At 40.3% G+C, this 26,148-nt stretch overlaps 1 protein-coding gene across 1 annotated transcript in view; it reads right to left on the reverse strand.

Moving 5' to 3' along the window:
- Window positions 1–313: 313 nt before the first annotated feature.
- The window catches only part of LOC131069288 (uncharacterized), a 122,620-nt gene continuing 96,785 nt past the window's right edge, over window positions 314–26,148 (reverse strand). The window contains exons 7-8 of the mRNA XM_059220931.1: window positions 14,629–14,754; window positions 314–484 (exon numbers count right to left, since the gene is read on the reverse strand). Of these exons, the coding sequence (XP_059076914.1) occupies window positions 314–484; window positions 14,629–14,754 (297 nt within the window). The remainder of the gene's footprint in view (window positions 485–14,628; window positions 14,755–26,148) is intronic.

The raw sequence follows: 26,148 nt of genomic DNA on the forward strand, positions 1-26,148 counted from the left end.
GCATCCAAGGGCTGCAACCTGCCTTCTAGAAGCTGGCAGCCTTAACCCATGCCCACTTAATTCTTAGTTATCCCTTCAACCACTATCTCAACTGCCTACCACTATTTGGGTTTAATTTAGGTCTATCTGGTAGTTGAACATAATTGTCCACAACTAAATTGTTTCCCCTCTATTTCAAAATATCTTGAGTGGGGCCCACAAGTAGTTTTACATTTAAACAATTTCAGTTTTCCAAACTGAATTTTTGGAATTAAATCCAGTTGTGCATCTCCCGAGAATGCATAATTCGGGTAGCATTCTACGTTCTTCGTCTTTAGTCCTGGTGGTGGACTTTAGCTTCTTGTTCAGCGGCACGCTTCCCAATGCTCGGTTCTAATCTTGCACTTCTGCATCTTTTGTCCTCCAGCTTCCAGCTTCGCTTGCGATCCTTCCTCGATTTGTGTTTCAAGATTTCTCCTGTTTTTTTCTCGACGATGCCTTCGACCTGCAAACAATCAAGTTCACTTTTAATAAATCAATTTGAAAAATTAATTAAATTAATTTAACAAACATTAAATTTAGTTGACGACGTCGAGCCTTGTCTCGGTGGAGTTCGGGCTTGAGAAGCTCTTTGTGAGATGTATCTTTTAAATGTTTTCGCTTCCTCTTTCAGATTTTGAGACCTTTAGGCAAGTTGAGAGATGTTGTGCTTCCTCTAAGCGAATTTCAAATGCCTTCATTAGATCCTTGGCTGACTTTGAAGTTAGGATGTCTGTAACTTCTAGTTCCCACGAATTGAAAGTTTGCCAATTGGATTTATATCGACCCATTGATATTTTCGGGCAAATGAAGGATTATTCGCAATTTTGCGTGATCATGAACCTTTTAATTCATTTTCAAGACTTAGGTGAACTTCGGCTAAAAGAAGCCTTTTGCGCGATTTTGAATGATTTTCTATTTTGAACCTCCTAAGTTAAATCACACAACTTGAGCCTTCTCCTATTTTTGGCCCCTTGCCTTCTTTTGCATGAATCTACTTGGTATTTCGGCCTACCAAGCCGATATTTTCCCTGAAAGGCACGATTTTATTTCTTCATTTTAGGCTCAAGAACCAAATCACGATTCTCACTTTGTGATTTTTGGCTTGTTGAGGCAAAATGCGAGATTTCGTTTTTGTCGAGGTTTTGCTCGGAGATTTAGCCCTACTGTGAAAGAATGATTTTCGGGCAAAAAACCTAAAATGCGCGATTTTTTCTTTTTAATTTTCGGGGCTAATGACCATTTCACGAAATTGTTCTTTCCCTCCAATTTCGGCCTAGAAGAGGTGTTTGCAAACTTCATCGCTTTGACATTTCGGCCTCCAAAGCCGATTTTGAAACTTTTCTAACTTTTCACCCTAAGTAGGAACTTTGAAAGCCAACCTCGGCCTATGGAGGAGATCAGCGAGATGTGAGCTTGCATTTCAGCCTAGAAGCTACTTTCATGCGTTTAAGTGATTTTCGGCTTGAAAAGCCGATTTTTTGAAAACTGAAGTTGCCTCTCTCCCCTCAGTCGAAAGCCAATTTTCACGACTTAGGCGCCCTTTTCAGTTTCCTTTGTTTATGAATTTCAGGCTAAAATCACAGTCTTTTGCGCGATATCAATTGGAATTCCTCAGTCTTTTTAGGCCAAATGCTGATACTGTGCGATTTTACATTGTTAGTCGTTTTCGGCTTACAAGCCGAGTTTGCAACCCCGACGAGTTTTAAGTTTCTTGGCTTTGCTAGGTGAGACAAAAAGGCAGAATGCAACAATCACGACTCTCATTTGACATTTCACTAGGTTTCACAGACGATTCAAACACGGACTCTATCTCTCCCTCCTTCACGCCAGGCAAACATAGCGGGGGTCCCCTGTCATAGAGACAGGGATGGGTGTGCGATATGCACGACACTTAGCTATTATAAAACTGATCCATACTTGTACCTCCTTAACTATTACGTTTTTTGCCTCCAACCAACTCCATGGTGAAGTACCCATCACAAACCAAACATTATCAAATTGTAGGATCTTCTTGTTAGGCAATCTCTTAGTCTCTATAATCAGCTCTCTAAGACAATATGCCTCATGTGATCTTAACAAGTATTCCTCCAATGTAATCATGTGTACAAAACAAGGAATATCAAACTTACTAATGGTTGTCATACCTTGCAAGTAGCTTAGATCTACAAGCTCCTTCTTAAGCACATCATTGTTGATTGATCCAAAAGTTGTAGCACCTATCTCACGACTGAAATTTGCATCTTCATGTGAAAGTTTCCCCATAGGTGTGGCTGCCTTGAGAATTGTTTTTCTGATTTGCATTCAAAGTCATGCCTCTTAGAATCAGCTACCTCCTTGACCTCTTCTTCACCAAATTCCTGTTTTGAAGCATTATGCCCCACCCAAGAGTCATGATGGCGTGATGCTGAAACGTAGGTGGATTCCTTGAGTACTTTGTGATGGGTTAGGTCTTTCTAATCTAAAATTATGTTCTTTTCCACGCACACTTCCACATATTCTTTCTCAACCATAGATTGATCATTCAAATCATGTTGTGCTAGAAGTCTTTGATCCACAAAACCTTCATATGTATGAACAATGTCTCTTTCAACATGGCTTAAATCTGAATGTGTACCCATGGCTACAATTTCATCATCCTTATTAGTCACAACATCCACATTTGTAGATGGATGTTCAAGTAATGGTTCTTAAAAAACAAATGTAGCGTTGTTATTATGCATAACCAAATCAAAATTAGCTTCCTCCCTTTCAGCAGCACTACCATTGCTGCCACAAGTTTCATGTGCCTCTTCTTCAAGTGAATTCCCAGCATTGGAATGATCTATATGCTCATCTTTAGTGACTTTGTTCATCGTTGTTATGCCTCTTATCCATCTTCTTAGCTTCTTCTTCCAAAAGCAATTTCTGAAACAATAATAACATATCTTATTGATATTTTTGAAATGCTTGAAAGAAGTCATTCATACCATTCATAAGCTTGTCCATATGTCGATCATTTCTTTGTGGACTTATACTATCCCTTCTATCCTTCCTTGATGGACTTGTTCCACCTTTATCCATTGTTGTAACTTTTTTTACACCTGTTGTATGTGATGTTGATTTCGGAAGGAAAGTAGGTGGAAATCTTCCATCTATAATTCTACCCATTGTTGTGACCTTTTATAAACTTGTTGTACGTGATTGAAACAACTGATTTCAAACTGACATGCAATTGATTAGAAGCAACATGCAACTATCTGGGCAGTCGCCAAACTGGCATGCAAGCTCTGGGTAGTCGCCAAAACTAACAAGCAAGTTCACTAAACTGACATTAAAGATCTAGATAGTTTCCAAACTAACATGCAAGTTCACCAAACTGACATGCACTAATCTAGGTATTCACCAAAATCACATGCAACGTTGAAACTCCAATAGGCTAGCAAGATCACCAACTCTGATACCACTATAATATCCCAGACTCGGATATTGCTTCAAATCTAATGTGGGTTTTCATTTTTGCTCATATTTTATTCATCATAATATAATTTTGTGAGATGCAAACATGCAGATTGAACATGCAAGATCAACAATACAAATTTTCAACGAAATCAATCAATGTGATACAAAGAATATAAATAAGCCAATGGTATTCTTTGATATAGAAAAGTATTACTCTTTACAAGCGCATGCTACTATTACAAATCAAAAGATGCCTAATGCCATCAAGTACCACATACTCGGAATGCCTCCATACATAAAATAACCAACCCTCTGAAAATCTGCAAGATAGATCATTAAATCTCCATGAAAACTGATCAATGATGTGCAATTGTGAATCTTGAGATGAATTCACCCAGTGGGCTGATTTGGGTTTCCGTCCAAATAGCCAAAACCTCTAGGCTTTCTGTCCTAGGGTTAACTGAACCTGCAAGCTAAAACTCTCAAGCTCTCAAGGAAAAGTTTCTTTGAAAATAACAACTCAAGAATGAATCCTCATTGCACTTTTTCCTCCTTTTATAATACTTTTCCTTTTTTAAAGTAATACTTTATTTTATTTCTCTCTTAATTTACTTTTCGCACTCAAAAATGACTTGACTTTATAATTTGTCATTGACATTATTATAAAGTCACTTTATAAAATAAAGTATGTCGAGCTGCTGATTAATTAAATTTAAATAATCCCATAGCACTTAGGACTATTTAGCATTTAATTAATTAATTATCACTCAAAGGAAAGGGGACATTAACACTGTAATATTTTGTCTATATTTTCCTTGCCAGGCTCGGTTTATTTTATCAAATTTGTTTAATATATTTGATCACATACTAAATTTATTTAAAATAAGTTCAACGATTTAGGAGCAGGCTCAAACCAAATTCAGAAGCATTTATTAATTCTTTTAATTCAAACCAATACAACTTATTCTCAGTGCTGAGGCACATGCATTGGAGAGGGTATTGTTGTGACGTATTCACACATCGCCCCATTGCAAATGGGGACCCCTACTCTTTTTGCTTTCTGGGGTTTGTTTTTCTCGGTCTTTTAGGGTTTTGTCTGTTAGCCTTTGCATTCTGAGTGTTGCCAAAGGGATCACTACGATAGAAGGCTCTGCTTGAGCCAGGGTGAGTCCACAGGGCCCCAGAATTAAGGTTTCTTTGAGAGTCTTCCTTAGGGCCTGGTTTTGCTCTTGTTGCTAATTGTGTCTTGCTTGGTGAGTGTGTATCATCCTTGAAGGTCTGAGTTAGGTCAAATTGGTGAGTGATGAAGTCTGGCATGTCATCCTGATCTTCAAATACCCTGAAATTTGGTTGTCTGGAATGTCTTCCTGATCCTGAAATTTGACTAAGTCTAGAAAACTGAAGAATCCTCCAAAAACTAGATTTTGCATTATAACTCCTGGAGGTCCGAAACCACTCTCAAGCATCCTGACAGTATATATGGAATATAACTTAAAGTATAAGAAAGAAGAAAGATATAAGGAAATGTCACTTATACTTAAATGTTATATTCCATACATGGATCCTGACGAAGAGACCAAAATGTCAAATTTCGCTCATGACCCTTTGAAAGGGTCCAGAGCAAAATTCTCCATAAGACATTCTAGTTTGACCCAAACTTAGAACTAACTCATTCCTAGGCATTACTGAGGGCAAAACACTTGTTTGGATGAAGAAATGTGAGAAATGAAATCAAGATTTGAGCCTAAATGTGAATTTCGCTCCTGACCCTTCCAAAGGGTCTAGAGCGAAATTCTCCTTAGACACCTTTTTTCTCCTTGTTTGCACTGGAAACCTTGATTCCTTGGGCATGGTAAGGGCAAATTGACATATTCTTGCCTTAGGAAGTGATTTGATGTGTTTGAAAGTGTGGGCTTAATCACATTTGGTTTATTTTGCAGATGGAGAAAACCAAGCCAGGGCAAGGATGACCTCTTCTAGTCCATCATCATCAAGGACGTTCCACGTGCAAAAAGGGAGGATTCAAGGCACTTTGAAGCTTTGGAAGACTCAATGAGTTCAAGGAATTGCCAGCTACCTCTAGAACCTTCACTTCGCCACACTAAGGAACCACAAGATGACAAAGGAAGGCAATGCTAGCATTTCAAGGAAAGGTACACCATCCATCAAACACATCAAAGACAAAGGAGCTCAAAGCAAGGGTCCGTTGAAGAAGCAGATAGTTTCAAAAGAGTTAATTAAGGTTAGCTTCTCAACATCATCAAATTGAACATCAACCAAGTTACAAGTGTCAAACAAGGTGGCATCCTAGTCATCACTCCTCCAGTCGGATTGGTCCACCTCAGCATGACCAGATTCAATGCAACTAATTTACTAGAGGCGGCACAAACTTTGATCTACCTAAACCGGCTTCTTATTGGTCCTCACCCTTGGAATGTAATTTTCTAATTGGCTAAGGAAGTTTGTTGTAACAAACCCTAATTAGGGTTTCTATCTTGTAATCCTAGCCATTGATTCTAAATCAATCAGAGTCGTCTATTTGTAAAGGGTTTCTCTATATAAGCCCTGGCTCCTCATTTGTAAAGGTTATTAGTTGGTTAATAGAGAATAGATAGTAGTGAATAATCAAAGAGTAGGAAATAATTAGAGTAGAGTAGAAAGAGAAGGCAAAGATTGTTGCCAAGATGTTGTTGTAAAGGACTTGTAAACTTCATTGAAGAAATGGTGAATTCTATGGGTCGATTCAACAATTTGCATGGTCTCTATAATTATCAAGTTTGATTTCATGTTATTAGATGAGTGGAAGAAATGTGTATGATCGATGGTGAAATTCGTATATCCATACTACTAGCAGTTTGTTGATTGCAGACTTGCCTTGTGTAGTCAACTGGAATCATTCAGCTTAAGCTTAACTTCAATTGTCACTTCTTCATTGATATGCATCAGCCTGATGGTGTCCATGCCTATAGCAATGATCTGAACATCATAAAGCTTTCCTCAGAAGATCGCACTAATCTTGTGGAGATGGTCCTGGGATGTCAAAGCAAGACTTAGTTAGAATTTCATCAAAGGCCATTCATTGCTCCTACATTCTTAATGTTAGGATTAGATCCTTCCCTCGCCCTTATCCTTTTTTCCTTTTTCAAAATCTAGGCTAGTGAAATCTTGCGTTCCAGTAATATTCAAAGCAAATCAGACGTTTAGGTCGTCAAATGTAAGTCCCCTTGTGATTCCAACAAAATCACATCATACCACGAGAAGCTTATCCACACGAAGAGAACCTACATACAAGAACCTTGGAGTTGCCTCGATTGATCCTTCAGCGAGATCTTCAGCAGTCGGGAGCTTTATTCAAGAGAGGATAAGGTACCTTTAGGTATTTTATTCTGTGTTCGCATGTGTACAAAAACACATCAACAAGTATCTATCTCATTCCCGGCTCAAGCAAATTGAGGGTTTGATTTTCTTATTGGTCACCAACACCCAGATATTATTGCTGCCTCCTACACATTAATCATCGCTGCATGTCAGACTGTCTGTGCCTAAGCGCTTTTCTGTAGACTTTCTGAGCTCTAGATTGCTAACATGAAGGCCCAATAATCACCGTCCTTGCATTCACTCAAAAAGCCACTCCTTATTACACCATGAATCGATATCATAAAGTGGCTGGGCTGCGATTTTATCAGGCAATCATGCCGCTGTCAAAGTCTGATCTCTTGCAGTAAAACTGAAATTCGAATCTCCACTTGTGTTGAGGGTTTCGTCCTGGAAAAACACCAACTCACTAAGAGGTAGAAAAGAAAATGAAATGAATGCTGAATGAATCCTCTCCTTGGCATCGAACCTCCTTAAATTCATTTCATTCTTTCCAGAAAGCTATCAGATGTGTCTAGAAAGCTCCCCTTGAGCGACTTAGGCTAGGCATTCATATATAATTAATTACTAAATATCACCCCCATGTAGACATCACCTAGGCATTAAATGTTAAGTCTTAAATGGCCCCCTTTCAATGACTTAATGAACAATTATAATAATTATTCATTACTATAGCTTTTTGGCCAATAATAACTTATTCCCTTCTTAATTTAACTAACTCTAACCCAGGGAATTAAGAGGCTAGAGTTTGACTGATGTTTGCCTGTCAAAAAGATGGGCACATTACACATACCAAGGCCTCCCTTATTATGGGGACTACCCATGCGACATGTTCTATGACTAATTTGAAGGAAAGATTTCAATATTTTGTATTTGACACCATGATGTTATGTTTGTATGGATCTGTTTGCAATTTAACATTCACCATTGTGTCTATATAAGAACAAAAACAAACAAAACCCACTGATCGCATATTTGAAAACCTTATCAAAGACTCACATTATGAACTTTCCTGAAAAAAAAGTTTGCATGCCTTTTGCAGACACATTCTAACCCAAGAATGACAAGCAACATTTCTACGTCTCTTTTACATGTAATTTCCCCACTGCAGGTCCTTGACACAAGCATTTCAACTTCCTAAACATGTTTGCATGAACATATACTACAATGTCACATGTTTCCAAGCCAAGCATGTTTACCCCGTGGGGTGGGTTATTAATATTGCATATCAACAGTTAGATGATAACCATAGGATAGAATAGTAACCAGAAACTCAGAGTAAAGCTTTCATTAATGCCAAAGTGTCTAGTACAATAATCATTCTCTACATCCGTCTCCAACAACAAGTACAAGAGCATATATAAAGACACGGTCGAGGGTTGCAGTTACCACCCGTGGGGAACCGTCGTGCAATGGACAACTACCCTCAACGACACTAACATACTTAACCAACGTAGCTTAACACGTAGTACAAAGCCCATTTTACAACCAACATCATCCCCCCCCCAAAGAAAAGTCGTCTCTGGACGACAAGGACAAAAATCCGGGACTAACACAACAAAATGGGGATAAAGTACATTGTATACAATAAGAAAATCACTGAGAAGAAGGGGATGAGGGGTCGTCCATGAAGGAGGTAGTTGCACCGCCAATGAAGAAGATGCAGGAACTGCTAACGCCAGTCAAGCCCGGAACTCATACACCTGATGCGTCCTCGCCTGAAAACCCTTTTCTGCTACCATGCGATGCTCAAGTGCGGATTTCACAAATATTGCTTCTGCAAGGAGTTCTTTTTTTCCTTGACATCACAGTCCTCCTATGCCTAAACCAAACTTGTCTACAAAACATGCTTTTCAGTCTCAACCTCCACCAACTACTACTCAAATGATACTGTCTCCCTCACCAATTTGTCCTCGATAGCCACCCGCGCTGCCCTCTCGGCATCTAACTCAATGGGTACGCTGAGCTAAGTCTCACGCTACTACTGCCTCCAACCTGGTGGTCAGCTCCTCCCGAGCCCTCTGTGCATCCACCAAGACAACCTCACGTCCAGCCGAGACATACTCTGAGTTCCTCAAAGCGTACCATTCATGCCTGGAAGTGGCCACAACCCTCTGGCACAAAGGCTAGGAGACGCCTCAAATCCTCCATCACACTCCCCAAAGGCTGAAAACTGAACTCAATAACTCCCTGGTGTCGTACGACTTCGCGTTCTTGCAATGCTTTCCCTCAAACTCTGTTTGTTTGCAACCTCCAAAATCCGTCTCCCTCTACGGCTTATGGCTTCCCCACCAATGCTTACCTTCATTCTTCTTTCTCACAGTACGGAACAACCCCAACACTTACCGTGACTTCTCTAATGCCCTTCGCCCAACTCAAAAAGTGTATTGTAGCTCAAAAATAAATTGGGGGTCTGGGGGTAGTGCATCATTTTGTGATATTTTAAGATGCCAAAAACCTTATTCTCCACTCTAATTTTTTTAGCGTCCTAGCTCAAGACTCCATCGAATGAATTTTCAATCTGGTCGTCAGTTTTTTTCTGTTTTTTTTTTTTGTAAATTAAATGCAAGCTTGTTTGAATGTCGGCGCATTTTTCATTTGATGTGCTATCACCACCGTTTATCCCTCTATGTCGTGGTATTTTTCCTTTCACCCTTTTTTTTAGCCACCGTCGTCGTCGTGCTCCTTCGGGCCTATGGTGGTATTCCATCGCCAATGACTTCCATCGACGGTGGTGCACCGTACGATGTCCCACTGCACAGGGTCCCACCGCATGGTGGTCTACCCGTGGTGGTTCCACTGTCTGGTGTCCCACCACCACTTTCAAAAATATATATATATATATATATTTTCTTGTTTCTTTCTATTTTCAATTTATTTTTTTCAATTTAATTTCCTAATCTAATTGTCCAAAGAGCCTTCGGCTCGGGTCCCATGCCTCTAGGATCGCCCTTCATTTTTCTCGGTTTGCCTCGCCCGAGAGTCTGCCACTTTGGTACAATGCCTCTCGAGTCGCTTGCCCAGCCTCTCGGGTCCCCTGCGCGCTTCTTGTGGTAGGGTTTCAATTTGGACCCGTTGATGTCAAGTCTATTTTCAATGGCCATCCGAAGACCTGGAACCATAAATTCTACAGGGACCACGGTCTCCTTCCCATACATAAGAAGAAGAAGAATAAAGATTTTGAACGCTACAGCCTTCCAGACAGGGTTCCAATCGTTGCCGACACGAATGATCTTGGGATTATCTACGTCATCGAGGTTTGTCTCCTTCAATTTTACCTCTTGATACTTGATGGGTTCTTCCTTTGGGAACTAGTGTACGATGGTGTCACTCACACAACCATCTCCCTTCCAACATTCTCTGTATTCCAACAGGTACACCTCCTATGTTACTTGCTCTGGTTCCTCTACTTCAAGCCTGTAGCTCTGGAACATTTCGTAATCCTCCATCTGCTAATGGAAGAGCCCATTCAATGACCTCATTTCATCCTCGGAGCACTCTCCTAGTTTGAGAATGCCTTCGTCGTTAGGCTCCATGCAGCCACGTCCTTCGTCCCTCGGGTCGCCTTCTCCTTCACCCTCTGATTCCGAAGATGATGCCAGTTCCTCACTAACCAACTACGTCCCAAGGTCTATGATAAACTTCCTTCCTCCATTCTCCATAGACAGAGTGTTCTTCCAGTTGTGGGTGGCCTTGGCTACCACCAGCCACCCTCTCCCTAAAATCGCATCATACCCTTTTTTCTTTAGTGGGATTACCACGAAGTCGAGTATGAAGGGTTGCGCCCCAATGGTAACTTGCTGGACCATCAGTGTCCCGATGGTTTGATTCCATGTTGATCTGCTCCCAGCAGATTGAATGTAGATGGCCACAGCGTCGGCTTCCCTAGCTTCCGCCGGGTTTCTTCTCGAAGAACATTCACTTCCGATCCACCATCGATGATGGTATCGGTTAGAATGGTGCCAAGGATACCCATCTCCACAATGGTCGGGTTCCTTCCAGTGTTAACTGCCAGCAGCCTGGGGTCTATTGCAGACCCTGCAGGAACATCTGTGTGGTGGTTGGTATTGGTGCGTGGTTGGGAGAGATTATTCAGCAATGCCATTCGTAATTAAGGCATCCTCTAGAGGAGGTCGTGTACCTTCACAGGCACCTCCAGTTTTAAAATTTGATTTAGAATAGCCTCCGCCTCCGATCGGCTGGAAGTACCTGTCGTACACTTCGCCTTCGCCCTATCTCGTATCTCTTTCTCAATTTCTTCCCGTGCTTTCCGTACCCTTCACTTCTCTGTCTCCGGGTCTAGGCACGTTGCTTGTCAGGCTTGGGCGCGAGTTACGGCCAACACTTCCTCTTCTTTGGTTTCCTTGATATTGAGCAAGTTGACGCCGGACTTCGGGCAGGTGGCATCTTCGTGGTCTCCCGGTCCGCACCATTTGCACAAATATTGTGTGGCCTCTCCCTTCAGGCAGTCTCGGGCGAAGTGCCCCCACTGGCTGCACGCTCTGCATTGTATCATCGGTCGGCCTTTGGATTCTTATTGGATCCGACTCCTTGTATTGTTATTGGTGTTATTGTTGTTTCGTCCTCCCCACCGGTTATCTCGATAGCCTCCCAAAGTTGCATTGTTGTTTGGCTGGGAGCTGTCGGTACCGCCCGATGTAGTTGGTTGTTCCTAGATAAGCAATACTTGTTGGTTTCGTGTTTTCATGTTGTAGGGGCATTCCCTGGTGGGATGCCCCATCAACTGGCATATATAACAATAGGCCTTCTTTCGGCAGGAGCCTTTCGTGTGACCGTTCGTCTTACATTCCTTGCACCAAAGCTCCCCTTCATCGGTCTTGCTCGGACCTCCCTTCATAACCTTCAGCTCTTTCATCATCCTCAGCATGTCCTTCTGCAAGGCTTGCACCTTTTTGCCGGACTCGCCATCGCTGTTGCTTCCCTCGGAAGAGTCATCATCCTCGGACGAGCTATCCTTCTTCTTTTTCTTCTTGGATGTCTTGGTCTCGCTCACGAGATCCATCGCTCTATTATAGGCGTCCTCATATGACGTTGGCAAAACAATTTTCATTTTTCTACGCAGGGAGGATCTCAATCCTTCCACAAACCACCGTTTCTTCAATCCATCCGCCGGTTGACTTTCCATCTTGCCCAACAATTCCTTTAGCCTTCGGCTATATGCGTGGATGGTCTCCTTAGTACCTTGCTTGGTACCATAGATTTCGGCTACAATTTCGTTATCGTCTCTTAGCAACCCAAATTTTGTTTTAAATGCCTTCTCCAATTTATCCCATGTGTTAATCTCAGTTTTGTCCATGTCAGAGTACCAATCAATGGCAACTCCTCTTAGCGTGGCTGGGAACTGCTGCACCCATTCGTCATGATTGGTCACCCCATTGACCAACCAAATTGTTTCACATGTACTGCAATGCCATACAGGATCTTCCTTGCCATCGCCTGTGAACTTTGGCAATTTCTACTTACTTGCCATCCCATCGTTGGGTCTCACTCCTTCGATGCCTTGTGTGCTTGTACCTAGTGATCCTCCGCCTCCCCCTCTTGCACCTGACCCTCCACTCGTGGGTCTTCCGGGGAAGGTTGTTGACTCCGAACCAAACAAATTGCCTCCCGTACGGTACCCTTGTGCTCCCCCGGCACCTTCGGCCCTACCGTCACCTTCAGTCGTCTCCCTCCGGTTGTCCCCCGAAATGGACAAGTTCTTTAGTAGGTCTCTGGTAGCGTCGATCAGGTTTAGACTTCGCCTTGTTTGTTCCACCAACTCTTCACAACTTCTTACCCTACGGTGGTATTCTGGCGAACTATAGAGTTCTCCTTCGGCACCCTCCGTGACTCCTAGGTTCCCTTCAGGCAACCCTACGACAGTGTAGAGAGTGTAATTCTCTTCGTCTATCTCTGCCTCTGCAACCTTCGTGACAACTCTTGGGTTCTCTTCGAGCAACCCCTCGGTCGATCGTCCCTCGGCAAGCTGCCTTAGCCTACGCCTTCGTTCTATTTGTTGTCTGAGATTCAACGCTCTTTGTGCCACTTCCCATTCGTCACTTTGTATCTTTTTATTTTTATCCTTATTTAGTATATTGGGCATAAATCACCTCCATACATAGCAAGCACACAACATTAACACAAACAAAACAAAACTTTTATTATTTTCCCTTTCGGCCACAATTTATGTCAACATTGTGCCAGGATTATTATAGTATTGCTTTATTCCTCCTGGAGGTTCAAGGTTCGATTTCCCCTTCGCCTCTTGCCATCACGCTCCACTTCCCAATGATGATTGTTTTCTTCGTACTATCAGAGGACCTGTTGGCGTCGCTCCTCACAGGCAATCTCCTCCAAGCGGGTTCGTTGTGCCAGTGATGCCTATGCAAGCAACCGGGGGAGGTGGTTCATCAACCGATTCACTGCTAGGCTAACTTTCAGTGCGGTCCACACGGCACTTGTTGGGACTTCAACCTCCGCGGCCTCTCTTCGGGCGTAGGTCTCGATGGCCGCCTGAAGCAAGATTGAGAATTCCCTCATTGCAGTGTCCTCTCCATCATAGAGCTCCGTTTGTGTGTCGTCGGCCTCTGGGTTAATCTCACCAACGAGTAGGCCAATCGTATCCGTACACCATCCACTCCTTCCTTTCCCGAGTATGTCTAGGCAAAGGCGCCAAATGTTTACCCCATGGGATGTGTTATTAATATTGCATATCAACAATCAGATGATAACCATAGGATAGAATAGTAACCAAAAACTCAAAGTAAAGCTTTCGTTAATGCCAAAGTGTCTAGTACAATAATCATTCTCTACATCCGTCTCCAACAACAAGTACAAGAGCATATATAAAGACACGGTCGAGGGTTGTGGTTACCACCCATGGGGAACCGTCGTTCAATGGACAACTACCCTCGACGACACTAACATACTTAACCAACGTAGCTTAACAAGTAGTACAAAGCCCATTTCACGATCAACAAAGCACAGAAAGTCAATAAAATTTCCCCACACCAGGTGTTTACAGACTAAAAAGCATGCCTGTCATAGAGGAACCCTGAAACACATGCATCTAATAACATGCAAGGGAAGTTTGAAATGTGCTTTAACTTTTGCATTAACAGAAAGGGAAAAATGTCTTCCCCTGCCAAAAAAACATGAAAGACAAGGAAACATAATGCTTTTTGTATACATATTTTGACCATCTACTTTATAGAATTTTTTAGGGCTGTTTCTTGTCAGTGTTATTGAGTTAGTTGTTAAAGAGATTTATGTATTGAGAACTTGTCTTAAGTTTGCAGAACTGTTTCTCTGATACTGGACACTTTCACTCTAAACTTCAGATTGCTTTAAGGTAATACATTATCTAAACACTGACTTCATTGAATAAAACATATAGTGTCTGTAAAATTAGTTTTACTAATACAGAAAGACTTTGAACATCTCCATTAGATAATAAAGAATTAGAAAGTTCTAATCTTTTGTCTTCTGAGCTTTGAAAAGTATTAGCTTTGGCATTTGTGACTATTGTTTGTAACAAATCCACAATTCTGAATACATACAGTTTAATTTCAAATTAAAATTTGTAAATTCAAATACATATACTCATAAAAAAAAAGGGTTGAGCATGTTCAACTTGGTCGTTTGTTCCCCACTATAAATTCAGGACGATTAGGATTCAATTTAACATTTAATAATGTAGAGCGCATACAAGCTTTACTTAAAATTAAAAAATAATATATGAGGCCAGCTGGAAAAGCCTAATCTGTAATGATTCAAAAATGAAGAAACATGTACCTTCTCTGGTAAATTTTCTAACCAGGACACTGTGGCATTAAAATCTTCAACCACCCATTTCTGTACCTCTGAAGGATTGATATCCGGTTTCTCGCTGCTGATTTCACCCATGCCTTTTGCTTTCTTCTGTGGTATCCATAAAGTCAAATAATACAAAAATATATATGGTTAACGATAATGTATGTCTACTGAATGATAGCAACGTGGAAAGAGGGAAAATATATACCATAGTCACTCATAGTGCTCTAGTCTGTCTTAGTCTGAATTAAGTGAAACTAGAAAGAATGAAAGAATTTATATTTAAGTCCACAAATGACCAACACTAAGTCAAAGAAACTGGAACATAAATCTGTCACAATAGCAAAGTACTTGGGCAAAAAGGGCCCTAGACACAATGCAAACACAACTAGAGAAAATTAAAATTTTCATAAAGAAATGGTTCAATTCATTAGCAGATGCAACTAAAGTAATTAACTGATAGTATAAGATCTTATGCAGAACTTTACAAAACTTTAAATTTATTTGTAATTAGAGAGATTCTCTAATCTTAACTCCAACAAACAGTTAACTGACAATTTTGAATACAATTGCAGCAAGCTTATGGCCAGCAGCCAGCATTGCACAAAGTGAAAGAACATTCATGAATTGTTAAAAACAGGTCAAGCTCATTATAGACTCTAAAAGATATTGTACATATGTAGCTAGTATGGGCTACAAAAAATAGATGTATGGTTGTAAATATTTTCATCGACAAGATAGATCAAATGATTGTAAGATGCAATTTGAAAAACATGCTCTCTCTCCTGTGATGTTGCCATTTTCTATGCAAGTCGGCTTTGATTTTATAATTGAATTTTAATAAACGAAGTTATTAATAATTTATAATATCATTTATTTTCTGGAATGACCTAGTTGAATAAATTTAGCAATTAATAAATATTGTTTTTTTTTCAAATAAGAATTGGTCCTTGGCCAACCTTGCTAGGGTGGTCAACTTTACCCAACCCTCTCCTATTTAAGTAGTTGTTTTGGCTCAGTTTGGGGTATGTGTGAATTTATCTGCTCTAGCTTAAGGTGGCTCCAGACACAAACCTGGAGACTCACCCAAATAGGATGTAGCCCCTACTTTTAATACTTTTAAAATTTAGATCCACCTAATGTGCGTCCAGAATTTTCCTTCGCAAGCTTAAATAAATTTTCTCAATACTTTATAATATTTTCTAATTTGGCCCCCTCAGTAATTTTTATCCTCCACACTTTCATAAATTTGTCTGTGAACTTTATCATATTCTCTAGCTCCAATATTTTATTAAAAAAATTATCTTTTCTCCACTTCCTTGATTGCTCAGATTGATGAAAGTTGGTTATGGCATAGAAGGATGTGCAATGTAAATTTTGTTAGCACGGTTAAGATAAGTTCCACTCAAGTAGTAAGAGATCTCCCTAAGTTGATGAAGCCTTATAATCCAATATGCAAGAAATGTCAATTAGGGAAGCAGACAAGAGTTACATAAAAGAGCAAACATTATAATTCCAATGGTTTGTTGGATCTTTTGCATATTGATATATGTGGTCCTTCTAGACTGAGAAGCTTGCACGCTGACAGATATTTCATATTGCTGATTGATGATTATTCAAGGATGATGTGGGTTATCTTCCTCGGGGAGAAATCTGAAGCGTTGGAGAAGTTCAAGATTGTCAAAGCTATGGTTGAGACCGAGACAGGATTGAAGCTGAAATCTTTGAGATGTGACGGAGGTGGAAAATTCACTTCCGGTGAGTTTAATGCATATTGTGAAGAGCATGGAGTTAGGAGACAGTTATCTGCTCCTAGAACGCCACAACATAATTGTGTTGTGGAGAGAAAGAATAGAACAGTTCAAGAAGCTGCTCGAAACTTGATGATTCAGGGAAATGTGTTGCATGTGTATTGGAGAGAAGTTGTGAGTACTGCAGTATACACTCTTAACCGAGTAAATATCAAAGGTGATACTGGTAAGACCCCTTATGAGTTATGGTTTGGTCATGCTCCTACTATTAGATATTTCAAAAAAATTGGAAGTAAATGTTACATTAAAAGCACTGAAGATCTTGGAAAATTTGATGCTAGATGTGATGAAGGAATTTTTCTTGGTGAAAAATTGTTGAAACTGCTAATGTGAAGGTTGATGAAGGAGATGTGAAACAGATTAGGCCTTGTAGATATGATTCAGGTGATGAAGATGTCAGTGCAGATAAAGGAAAGCCAATGCAAACTGTAAATCATGTTCAGAACGATCCAAAAAAGACTGAGAATCAAGGAGAAGTTGCAAATACTAATCAAAGAGTTCAAGAACCTGAAAATCAGGGAAATCCTAAAACTTGCAAGTATGTGAGATTGAATCATTCAGAGAATCAAATTCTTGGTGACAAGAATAGAGGTGTAATGACTCGGAAAAGACTTACAGAAGAAATTTGTTTGATGTCCAGGATTGAGCCTAAAAATGTTGATGAAGCATGTAAAGATGAGAATTGTGTTAAAACAATGAAAGAACTAAATCAGATTGAGAAAAATAATACATGGGAACTTGTTCCTGTTGACATGTTTTTTATGACAGCGTCGAACACAGAATAAAGTCACCAACAGTCACCTTATCCTCTCTTAATTAAGATGAGTCTGTATGCTAGGATTGCTTAAAGTTCAAATAGCTAATTCCAAGGTTCCTCCAGTGCGTGCACGTGACTCAGTTGTTTGATGGGTTTGTTGATAACCCAAGGGGCCTTACATGTGTTGGATTGAAGAAAACTCATGCAAGCTCAAGGATTTGTGCACGGATGATTTGCAATGAAAGCTCGAGTTTTAGATCTTTTTGATTTTTCGAAATATGCAAAAAGTAAATGAGAGTAGGGTAGAGAGGATTATGCTAAAGCTAATCTAATCCTAAGAATAGGAGATGGGATCACTCATGCAAAATCAAACCACGCTTCGTTTCGCCAGCAGAGCACAACTACACGAAGGCGGTGCAATCTTCAAAGGGTGCGTGGAGGTTTTTCAAATCACCAATATGGACCATCGAATCGAACAATCTTTACTGATGATCAAAGTTAAGCGTGCACACATCAAAAGGCTTAGACTAACTTTGCACGGTATACAACAATCAGCTACACACCAAAAGTATGAGCTCGGATTTTGCAACAAGTACTCCTATCAAATCCTGTTCTCCTAACAACATATAACCAAATCTAATCTAATTGAAGAGAGCAAGACCATGCAGATTGCGAAAATAGAACAAGAATACACCATCAAAATCGAACAATGTATTTAGTTGGCTACTTTAACAACCCTAATGCAACAATCTCAGATAATAATCTCTCCTCCCTTACAAATGAGGGGGGTCAACCCTTTATATAGGCCTCAACATTTAACACCCATTAAGCCCATATACAATTAATTACAATCCTGCCAAAAATGGCACCCATAAAGCATTAATTAACCATTACATTCAAAAAGTGCCCACTATGCAATGAATGTACCCTCATGCAAAAATCGCCCATGATGCCATAAATGCACCATCATCCCCTGAACGTGACGGCTGCATGCAAAAGATGCTCTATTAATTCTTCAAGCAATGACCGGGTCGCCATTTGGTCAAATATTCCGACAATGAATGTGCCACCATACTGCCATGCGTTCAATAGATCCTCGCCATGCAAGTGGACCCTGTCGTCGTATATCCGCTCCTGCACATCTAGAATTGTTGGAGAGAGAAATTTGATTCAGGAAGAATTGTCTTGAAGTATCTTCAATGATTGGAGAAGGTTTTCCATCAATTTTCACCATCTCCTATTTTTTAGGAATTTTCCACAAATTAGGGTTTCAAGCTCATGTGGGAGAGAATTCTCCTAAGAATCCAAATCTATAAAAATTTTGAAATTTTGATGTGACTTGATGCCCGAGAATGGATTTTTCAAAAAAAAATTCTGGGGAAATTCTGCTTTTCATTCTTCCTTGACCCTTGGATTTTCATGCCTTAGACAAATTCAATTTTCACACTTGAATGTGGATTTTCACTGGAGGGAAATTTCGTCCATTTTGAGAATCTTCCATGAATGCTTGATTTTGGTGCCCAACTGGAGAGTAGGGCAGAATTTTGACTTGGTGGATGATATTCATTCATTTCATACTTTTCATGAACATCCTTGTTTGGCGCCCTCACCTAGCACTTGGGCGCTATTCCTTCATGAAGGAGAAATTCATGGTTGTTTGGCTTCTCCATGACTCCTCTACTTGGCACCCTTCCATGTCTCTAGGCGGAATTTTCACCTGAGGAAGGAATTCATCATCTAGTGCACTATTCGTGAGAACATTTTAGCGCCCTCCTATGTTCCTAAGCAACATTTTGCACTTGGTGGGGAATTTCTTCACTTCCATGGATTCCTTGCATCCCCCAATTTGGCGCTCTTTCCCTCTCTTGGGCACTATTTCACCCTAAGGAAGGAATTCACAACCTTTCCTTCCTTCCACGACCAGTCCATTCTGGCGCCCATCCTTGGTCTCATATTTGTCTACGGGAAGGAATTCTCAACTTCTTCAATTCTCCTTGCACACTTTAATTTAGCGCCCTCCATCTTCCTAGAGTGGGTTTTTGACTTGAGGAAGGAATTATTTCATTTTGCATTCTTCCATGCCTTCATGGATCTAGCGCCCTTTGCTCCCTTTGGGCGCTATGTGGACTTAGGCATGGAATTTCTTTGTTTTGTGCTTTTCCATGATACTTCTCCTTGAGCGCCCTTTCAACTCCTAGGGTGGATTTTTTGCCTTGGCTAAGGATTCACAGACTGCGGAGTGAATTCCATGATGCATCAACTTTCGCGCCTTCATGGGTAGCAGGGCAATATTCCTCACTGGTGGAGGATTCAATGAATTTGTGAACCCTCCAAGGGACCTCCATTTTCGCGCCTATCTCTAGCCTAGGGCAGAATTTTGACTTGGTGCAGGATTCAGTGAATTTTGTGAATCCTCCATGCCTTCTTCATTTTTCCAAACAGAGAGAATTTTTTCGAGCTTTCCACTTCAGGAGTGGGCCTCCAGCACTCAACCATCTTTTGTCTTACTTTGTCTGCTTTCTGACTTTCCGGAACTAGAAATAGCTGCAAATGCCTGATCTTTGTCACCTTGCCCAGACGGTCCTATCAAAACAAACTTTCCAAAAATAGAAACCTTTAAAGTGTCAACGTTAGACCCCTAGATGATGACATTCCGAGACTCAGTAAAATCCCTAAAAAATAAGAACTTTCTAAAAATAGAAAGTTGCTCCATTTTGGCTCAAATTTTACTAGGAGGTTCCTTGAAGGGTCCTTATTCAAGTTGTATGTTTAGTTTTTCCAAAACCCTAACAAAAACCCCTAAAATCTAGGACAAAAGGCAAAAACCCTAAAAAGGACAAAACATGCCCTAGACTTCACCAAACTCGCTCAAACGAAAAGCAAGCTAAATCCAAATGACCCTCGAACACCTGCAAAGAGGAGAAACTGACGAGATTGCCACCAAAACTCACCAAAAACCAAGACCAAACGACCAAAAGGGCCTAAAAATTAGGGGGGTCCCTATCTGGGATGGGGTGATGTGTGATTAGGTCCCAATAGTTCCTAGACCTAAGGATAGAAATGTAATTGGAACTAAATCGGTTTTTCGGAATAAGTTGAATGAACAAGGTGAAGTTGTCCCAAATAAAGCTAGACTTGTGTGTAAGCGATATTCACAACAAGAAGGAATTGATTATGAGGAGACTTTTGCTCCGGTAGCTAGAATTGAAGCTATTAGATTATTTCTTGCATATGCTGCTCATACAGATTTCAAGATTTATCAAATGGATGTCAAATGTGACTTTATTAATGGTGAGTTGAAAGAAGATGTCTACATTGAGCAATAGGATGGATTTCAATTGACAGATGAAAAGGACATGGTTTGCAGGTTGAAGAAAGCATTGTATGGACTGAAACAAGCCCCAAGAGCCTCGTATGTCAGATTGGATAAGTATTTGATGAAGCTTAAATTTAATTAAAATTCTGCTTACAGTAATTTGTATTTCAAGATTGATCAAAATAACATTTTGATTGTTGAAGTCTTTGTTGATGATATTATTTTTGGAGGAAATAATTGCTTGTGTAACAAGTTTGTTGAAGATCTGCAGAAAGAATTTCAGATGTCTATGATTAGTGAAATGAAGTTATTTTTTAGATTGCAAATTACTCAGTTGGATAAAGGTATTTTCATATCATAGAGCAAGTATATGAAGGAAATGTTGGAGAAATTCCGTTTGGATCTCTCAAAGCTTGTCGGTACACCTATGGGGATCGGATGCAAGTTGACAAAATAAGATGATTCTCCAAAAGCTTATCAGACCAGATATAGATCTATGATTGGTGGTTTGTTGTATTTGACTCAAACTAGACCTGATATAATGAATGTTGTATGTCTTGTTCCTAAATTTCAAGTTGATCCTAAGGAGTCTCATGTAACTGTTGTGAAAATGATATTAAGATATTTTAAAGGAACAGTTGATTTTGGTTTATGGTTCCCTAAGTATGATGGATTTACTTTGAGTGCTTTTACAAATGCCGATTGGACAGGTGACGTTGATGACAGGAAAAGTACTACAGGTGGTGTATTCTTTTTGGGTAAGAAGTTGGTGTCATGGGCAAGTAAGAAGCAGAATGCTATCTCTTTGATGAATACATTGTTGCTGCTAACAATTGTACTCAAGTAATTTGGATGAAGCAGATGTTGAAGGATATAGGAGTTATTTATGATGAGCCTATTGCTATATATTGTAACAATTCAAGTGCTATCAATATCTCTAGGAATCTGGTACTTGTTGTGACCATTTCACACATCGCCCCATTGAAATGGGGACCCCCTCTTTTTGCTTTTGTTTTGCCTGTTCTTCTCTTTGTTTTAGGGTTTTGAGTGAGTGAGTAAGTCGTCTGGACTAGGGTTAAGCCTTAGGGTTTCCTTTTTGATGTTTTCAAGCCGAAGTCCAGTCCAATTTTGAAAGATTATTGAGCATCCTCGCGTAGATTGCAATTTTGAAATAGGATGAGCCTGCCGGGAGGTCAAGTATGTCTCAGGATGAGTCCAGTCGAGATTTTGAGGGCAAATTCAAGTTAAGTCTAAGTGTTAGCATTTTTGTGATTAAATTGTGCAATTTTGTCTGGATGAATTTTGACCAAATTTTGTAAGTAAGGTAACCAATTCCTGGCCTTGGAGACGACTTGGCCCTGCATGATGAAGTGATCTGAAGACCTAGATTTTGATATTTTAACTCTAAAATGGCAAAATCGCTCCTATCCCTCTCCCAGGGACCAGGGCGAAAATGATACTTTGTGCATTTTGGTTATTGACTTGTTTTATTTGCTTTTTGCAGGGTCGCCAAGAGAGACAATCGAGCATGAATTGAAGATTTTGAAGATTTTGAAGACTCAAAATGACAAGTTTTTAAGGTTTAAGGCCAAATCGCTCCTGTCCCTCACTGAAGGACCAGGGCGAAATGGCTCATCTTTATCATTTTGGGCCTCATTTGATCGAACTGAAACGTCAAGGACGCGACAAAGGATGAAATGAGCATATAGGAGTATCCAGACTTGGTCGTTGGCAATGAAAGATTGAAGATTTGACCTTTAAGACAAAAATCGCTCCTGTCCCTCACTGAAGGACCGAAGCTTGATTTCCAAATTTGCACTATCCTTGCAAGACCAGGACAATTTTATGATTGGAAGAGATCAAGAAGGACATGTTTTGTCCATTGAATATAATTTGAGCGACCAACTAGCAAGGAAATATGCTAAGAAGACAAAAATCGCTCCTGTCCCTCATTGAAGGACCGAAGCTTGAATTCCAAGTTCGCCTTATCCTTGCAACATTTGAATGATTTCGCGATTTGGGAAGAACAAGGAAAGTGTGTTTTATCCGTTGAATATAACTTGAATGGACCACAATGGAGAAAATCGATCCAAATTGGCTAAGGCGCTCCTGTCCCTCTCTCAGGGACCAAGGCGATTTTAAAGGAAGCTCCTGTCCCTCTACCAGGGACCAGAGCGATTTTCTCAAAAGACAAGTTTTTAGCAAGGGTGAAGCAAGTTTTACGTTTGAGATGAGTAAAGGAAGGCATAATAGCTCCATTGAAGATAATTTCGAAAGTTTGCAAAACACAAGTGGAGCCTATTTTGGCCAAGGCGCTCCTGTCCCTCACCCAGGGACCAGGGCGAAAAATGCATTATCAAGTTTCCCTTCCAACTCTGGTCGAATCCAGGCCAAGGCACAATATGAAGATGATGTTTGAAAAGCTTCAAGGGAAAACAAAGTTGCAAAGACCACACAACTGGACGAATAATGGCCAAAGCGCTCGTATCCCTCTCCAAGGGATGAGAGCGAAATCATCATATTTGCCTGATTACCTAACATTTTGAAGTGCCATTTTCGTTTAAAAGACTCGAGATGGATTAAGGAACAACATTTTATGCCTTGAGGATGATTTGATATTGATATGATTAAGGATTTTTGCCATGGATTAAAGATCGCTCCTGTCCTTCACTGGAGGACTAGGGCGATTTCTATAGAACCAGTCATTTCCTTCCAAAACCCCGTCAAGGCGAAGTCTTGCAAGGTCCAAAATGTCTTTAGGAAGACGATGAACAAGGAGTTAACGTCAAAAGTCGACAATTTTAAGCTCAAAAGCAAAAATCGCTCCTATCCTTCATTGAAGGACCAGGGCGAATATCCTTGGAAGAGCTCATTTGGTATTGAAGAAACGAGTTTCGCGCGCATAAAGCAAACAACGAAGATCATCGATTGCCTTGCAACATGAATTGGCGATTGGAAAAGACGAAAACCAAGGCTAAATGTGAAAATCGCTCCTGTCCCTCTCCCAGGGACCAGGGCAAAAATGTTCCAAGGTTCGCCCCTTCCAAAGATCACATGAATCAAGCCCAAGATTCCAAGCGAAAATGCCATTTCAAACATCAAGGATGAAGTTTCAAACGTAAAAAAATGAAGGATGGAGGACTAAAATACATGGGCGCTCCTGTCCCTCTCCGAGGGACCAGAGCGATGTTGATAAATGTCCCTTATATCTCCTATGCCTAGGCGCCAATAATTTTTTGAATTACATTAAATGCCAAATTTGCTAAAACGTGAAATATTTAATTAAATGGGCATTTAATAAGTTCGCATAAGGCATTTAATAATTAATTTAGCCTTTTAAAAAATCGAAACTTTAATTGCAAAGGCATTTTAAATTAATTATTATTAAAATTAAATAGAAAGGAGTGCTCTTGGGGTTTATTTTAACATTTTAATAAGGGTCGGCCTCCTCTTTTATTTAAATTTTGTTTATTTTTTGTTTATTTTCCAAGTCGGCCTATGGGGATTGCAATGCATGAGCACCTATATAAGGGAGGTATGTTATAGTGTTTTAATCCATCATTCAATCATTGTTTAAATGCGATTTGGAGAAGCAATAGAAAGAGCAAAATCTCATCCAAGGAGAAGTGCGAATTTTGTTAAAGGTGGAGCGAATTTTCCTTAAAGCGTTGAAGACCCCAAAGGGTGGCGAAGTTGAGAAGGAGGCGCACTTGCTAGAAGACTTCGATCTTCATTTTGCCTAGCGAATTTCCTAATTTTGCATCTTTTTTAGAGTTAGTTCTCAAGAGAGGTATGGCAAGATCTCCCTTGTCCAAATTTTGAATTTTGAATCGTCCTAGCCTCAATCTTGAATTTTGAATTTTGAATTTTGAATTTCCAAATTGCATCGTTATATTTAGGAAATGATAATTCAAGGATTTATCATGAAGTTTCCTAAATTCAAACTTTAATCTAGTCTATATTTCTACATTGCAAAATCTATTACTCATTATGAAATGTGGTGTAGGTGTCACGATGGCGACCCCAAAGGCAGGAGCATCCACCAGTCGTCCAGCCCTCATGAAGGAAGATCAAAGGAATGAAGAAATGGAGACCAAGATCGTGTCGAAGTGGAGCAACATTGGAGATACCAACTTGGGAAACTTCAGTGTGAAGAAGTTTCGAGAGGTCCCTTACATTGGCAAGCCATCACCTGTCGCAAGGAGAATAATTGAAAGTGGCATTATTAAGGCGGCCGGCTTCCCTTCAGCAATCCAGTGTTATGAGTTCATGATCGAGTGTGCTCGCCATTATGACCCACAATCCAGATCGATCGTGTCCAAAGAAGGAAACACTTTGGCTTACCTTTCAAAGGAGGCTATAAGTGAGGCTCTCCATCTTCCGGAGCATAGAGATATGATTTACAAAAGCTTAGAAGGAGCTAGGTCTATGTACGAAGATGATCCAGACACTTGCTTGAGCATCATCAACAAGAATTGGTTACTCAAGAGTCGTCCTGGCCTGAGCAAGATTCCAAACACACCACATAGGATCGACTTCCAAGAGGAGTATAGAGATTTGATAACATTACTCAACCGAGTCACAGGAGCTCCTCAAGCCTTCTATTTTGAGAAGTGGATGTTCTACTTCATCCAAGTGATAGTTCAAGGAAAAGGAACAATTCATTGGGCTAGAATGATTAGCCATTGCTTGGACGTACAGTTAAGAAGACTGAAGGCTACCAAGTCCTTCCACATGAGTTCATACATCATATATGCCTTGATCAGGAGTTTTGAATATGCAGGACTACCTCACAGAGGAGTGATCGGAAGAGGGCCTGGGGAAGTCAGAGTTTGTGTTTCTTATGTTCATTTGCATCATCCACCAGGAAGTGACTACAAGTTAGTCAATGATACCTTCACGATGAAGATCACCAGGACATTGCAAGGCGGGATTCACAATCGGCTATCTCAAGATGCACAAGAGCTTGTAAAGAGGTATGGTGCTTGGTTCATCCAATTTCAAAAATTTACTTATATTAGAGTTCATGGATGTCCTTCACCTCCCTACATGTTGCCGAGATATCCGACAGACAGAATAGTGTTACTTGAGGTAACTAGGCAGTTGGCAGCTTATGCGAAGGCATTCAGACACAGGCATGGAAATGGAGTTCCTGTGCCTATCATACTAGGAAATTCAGTTGAGGTATGTCCTAATGTTCCAGCCATGGATGATGCAGAAAGGGAGTTGGCCTTATATTCATTTTCATTCTTTGCCTTGAGAGAGAGTTTTGATCCTTATGGGTATATAGAGGAGACAGTTGGTAGAAAGTACAAACACGAATCTCAGGTAGAGGACTTTTGGATGAATCTCTCAGATGATTTTGAAGTAAAAAGAAAGATGCATTCCAAATTGCCTTTAGATTTCATCAAGAAATGCAAAATTTACAGAGTAGCAGATCAAGCTCAGGACAGTGGCAGACATCTCCAATCATCTTATGACCAAGAAAACAAAGCAGTAAGGATAGATTGGAACGAACCTGAGGTTTTGGATCTAGATGCTTTCAAGTTGAAGAGATTATCCATCCGATCCAGGACAAGGTGTTTGAAGTATTATGTACTATTCTTGGCAGGAGGATC

Source organism: Cryptomeria japonica, chromosome 5 (genome assembly GCF_030272615.1).
Source record: "Cryptomeria japonica chromosome 5, Sugi_1.0, whole genome shotgun sequence".
In the NCBI taxonomy this organism is placed as follows: domain Eukaryota; kingdom Viridiplantae; phylum Streptophyta; class Pinopsida; order Cupressales; family Cupressaceae; genus Cryptomeria; species Cryptomeria japonica.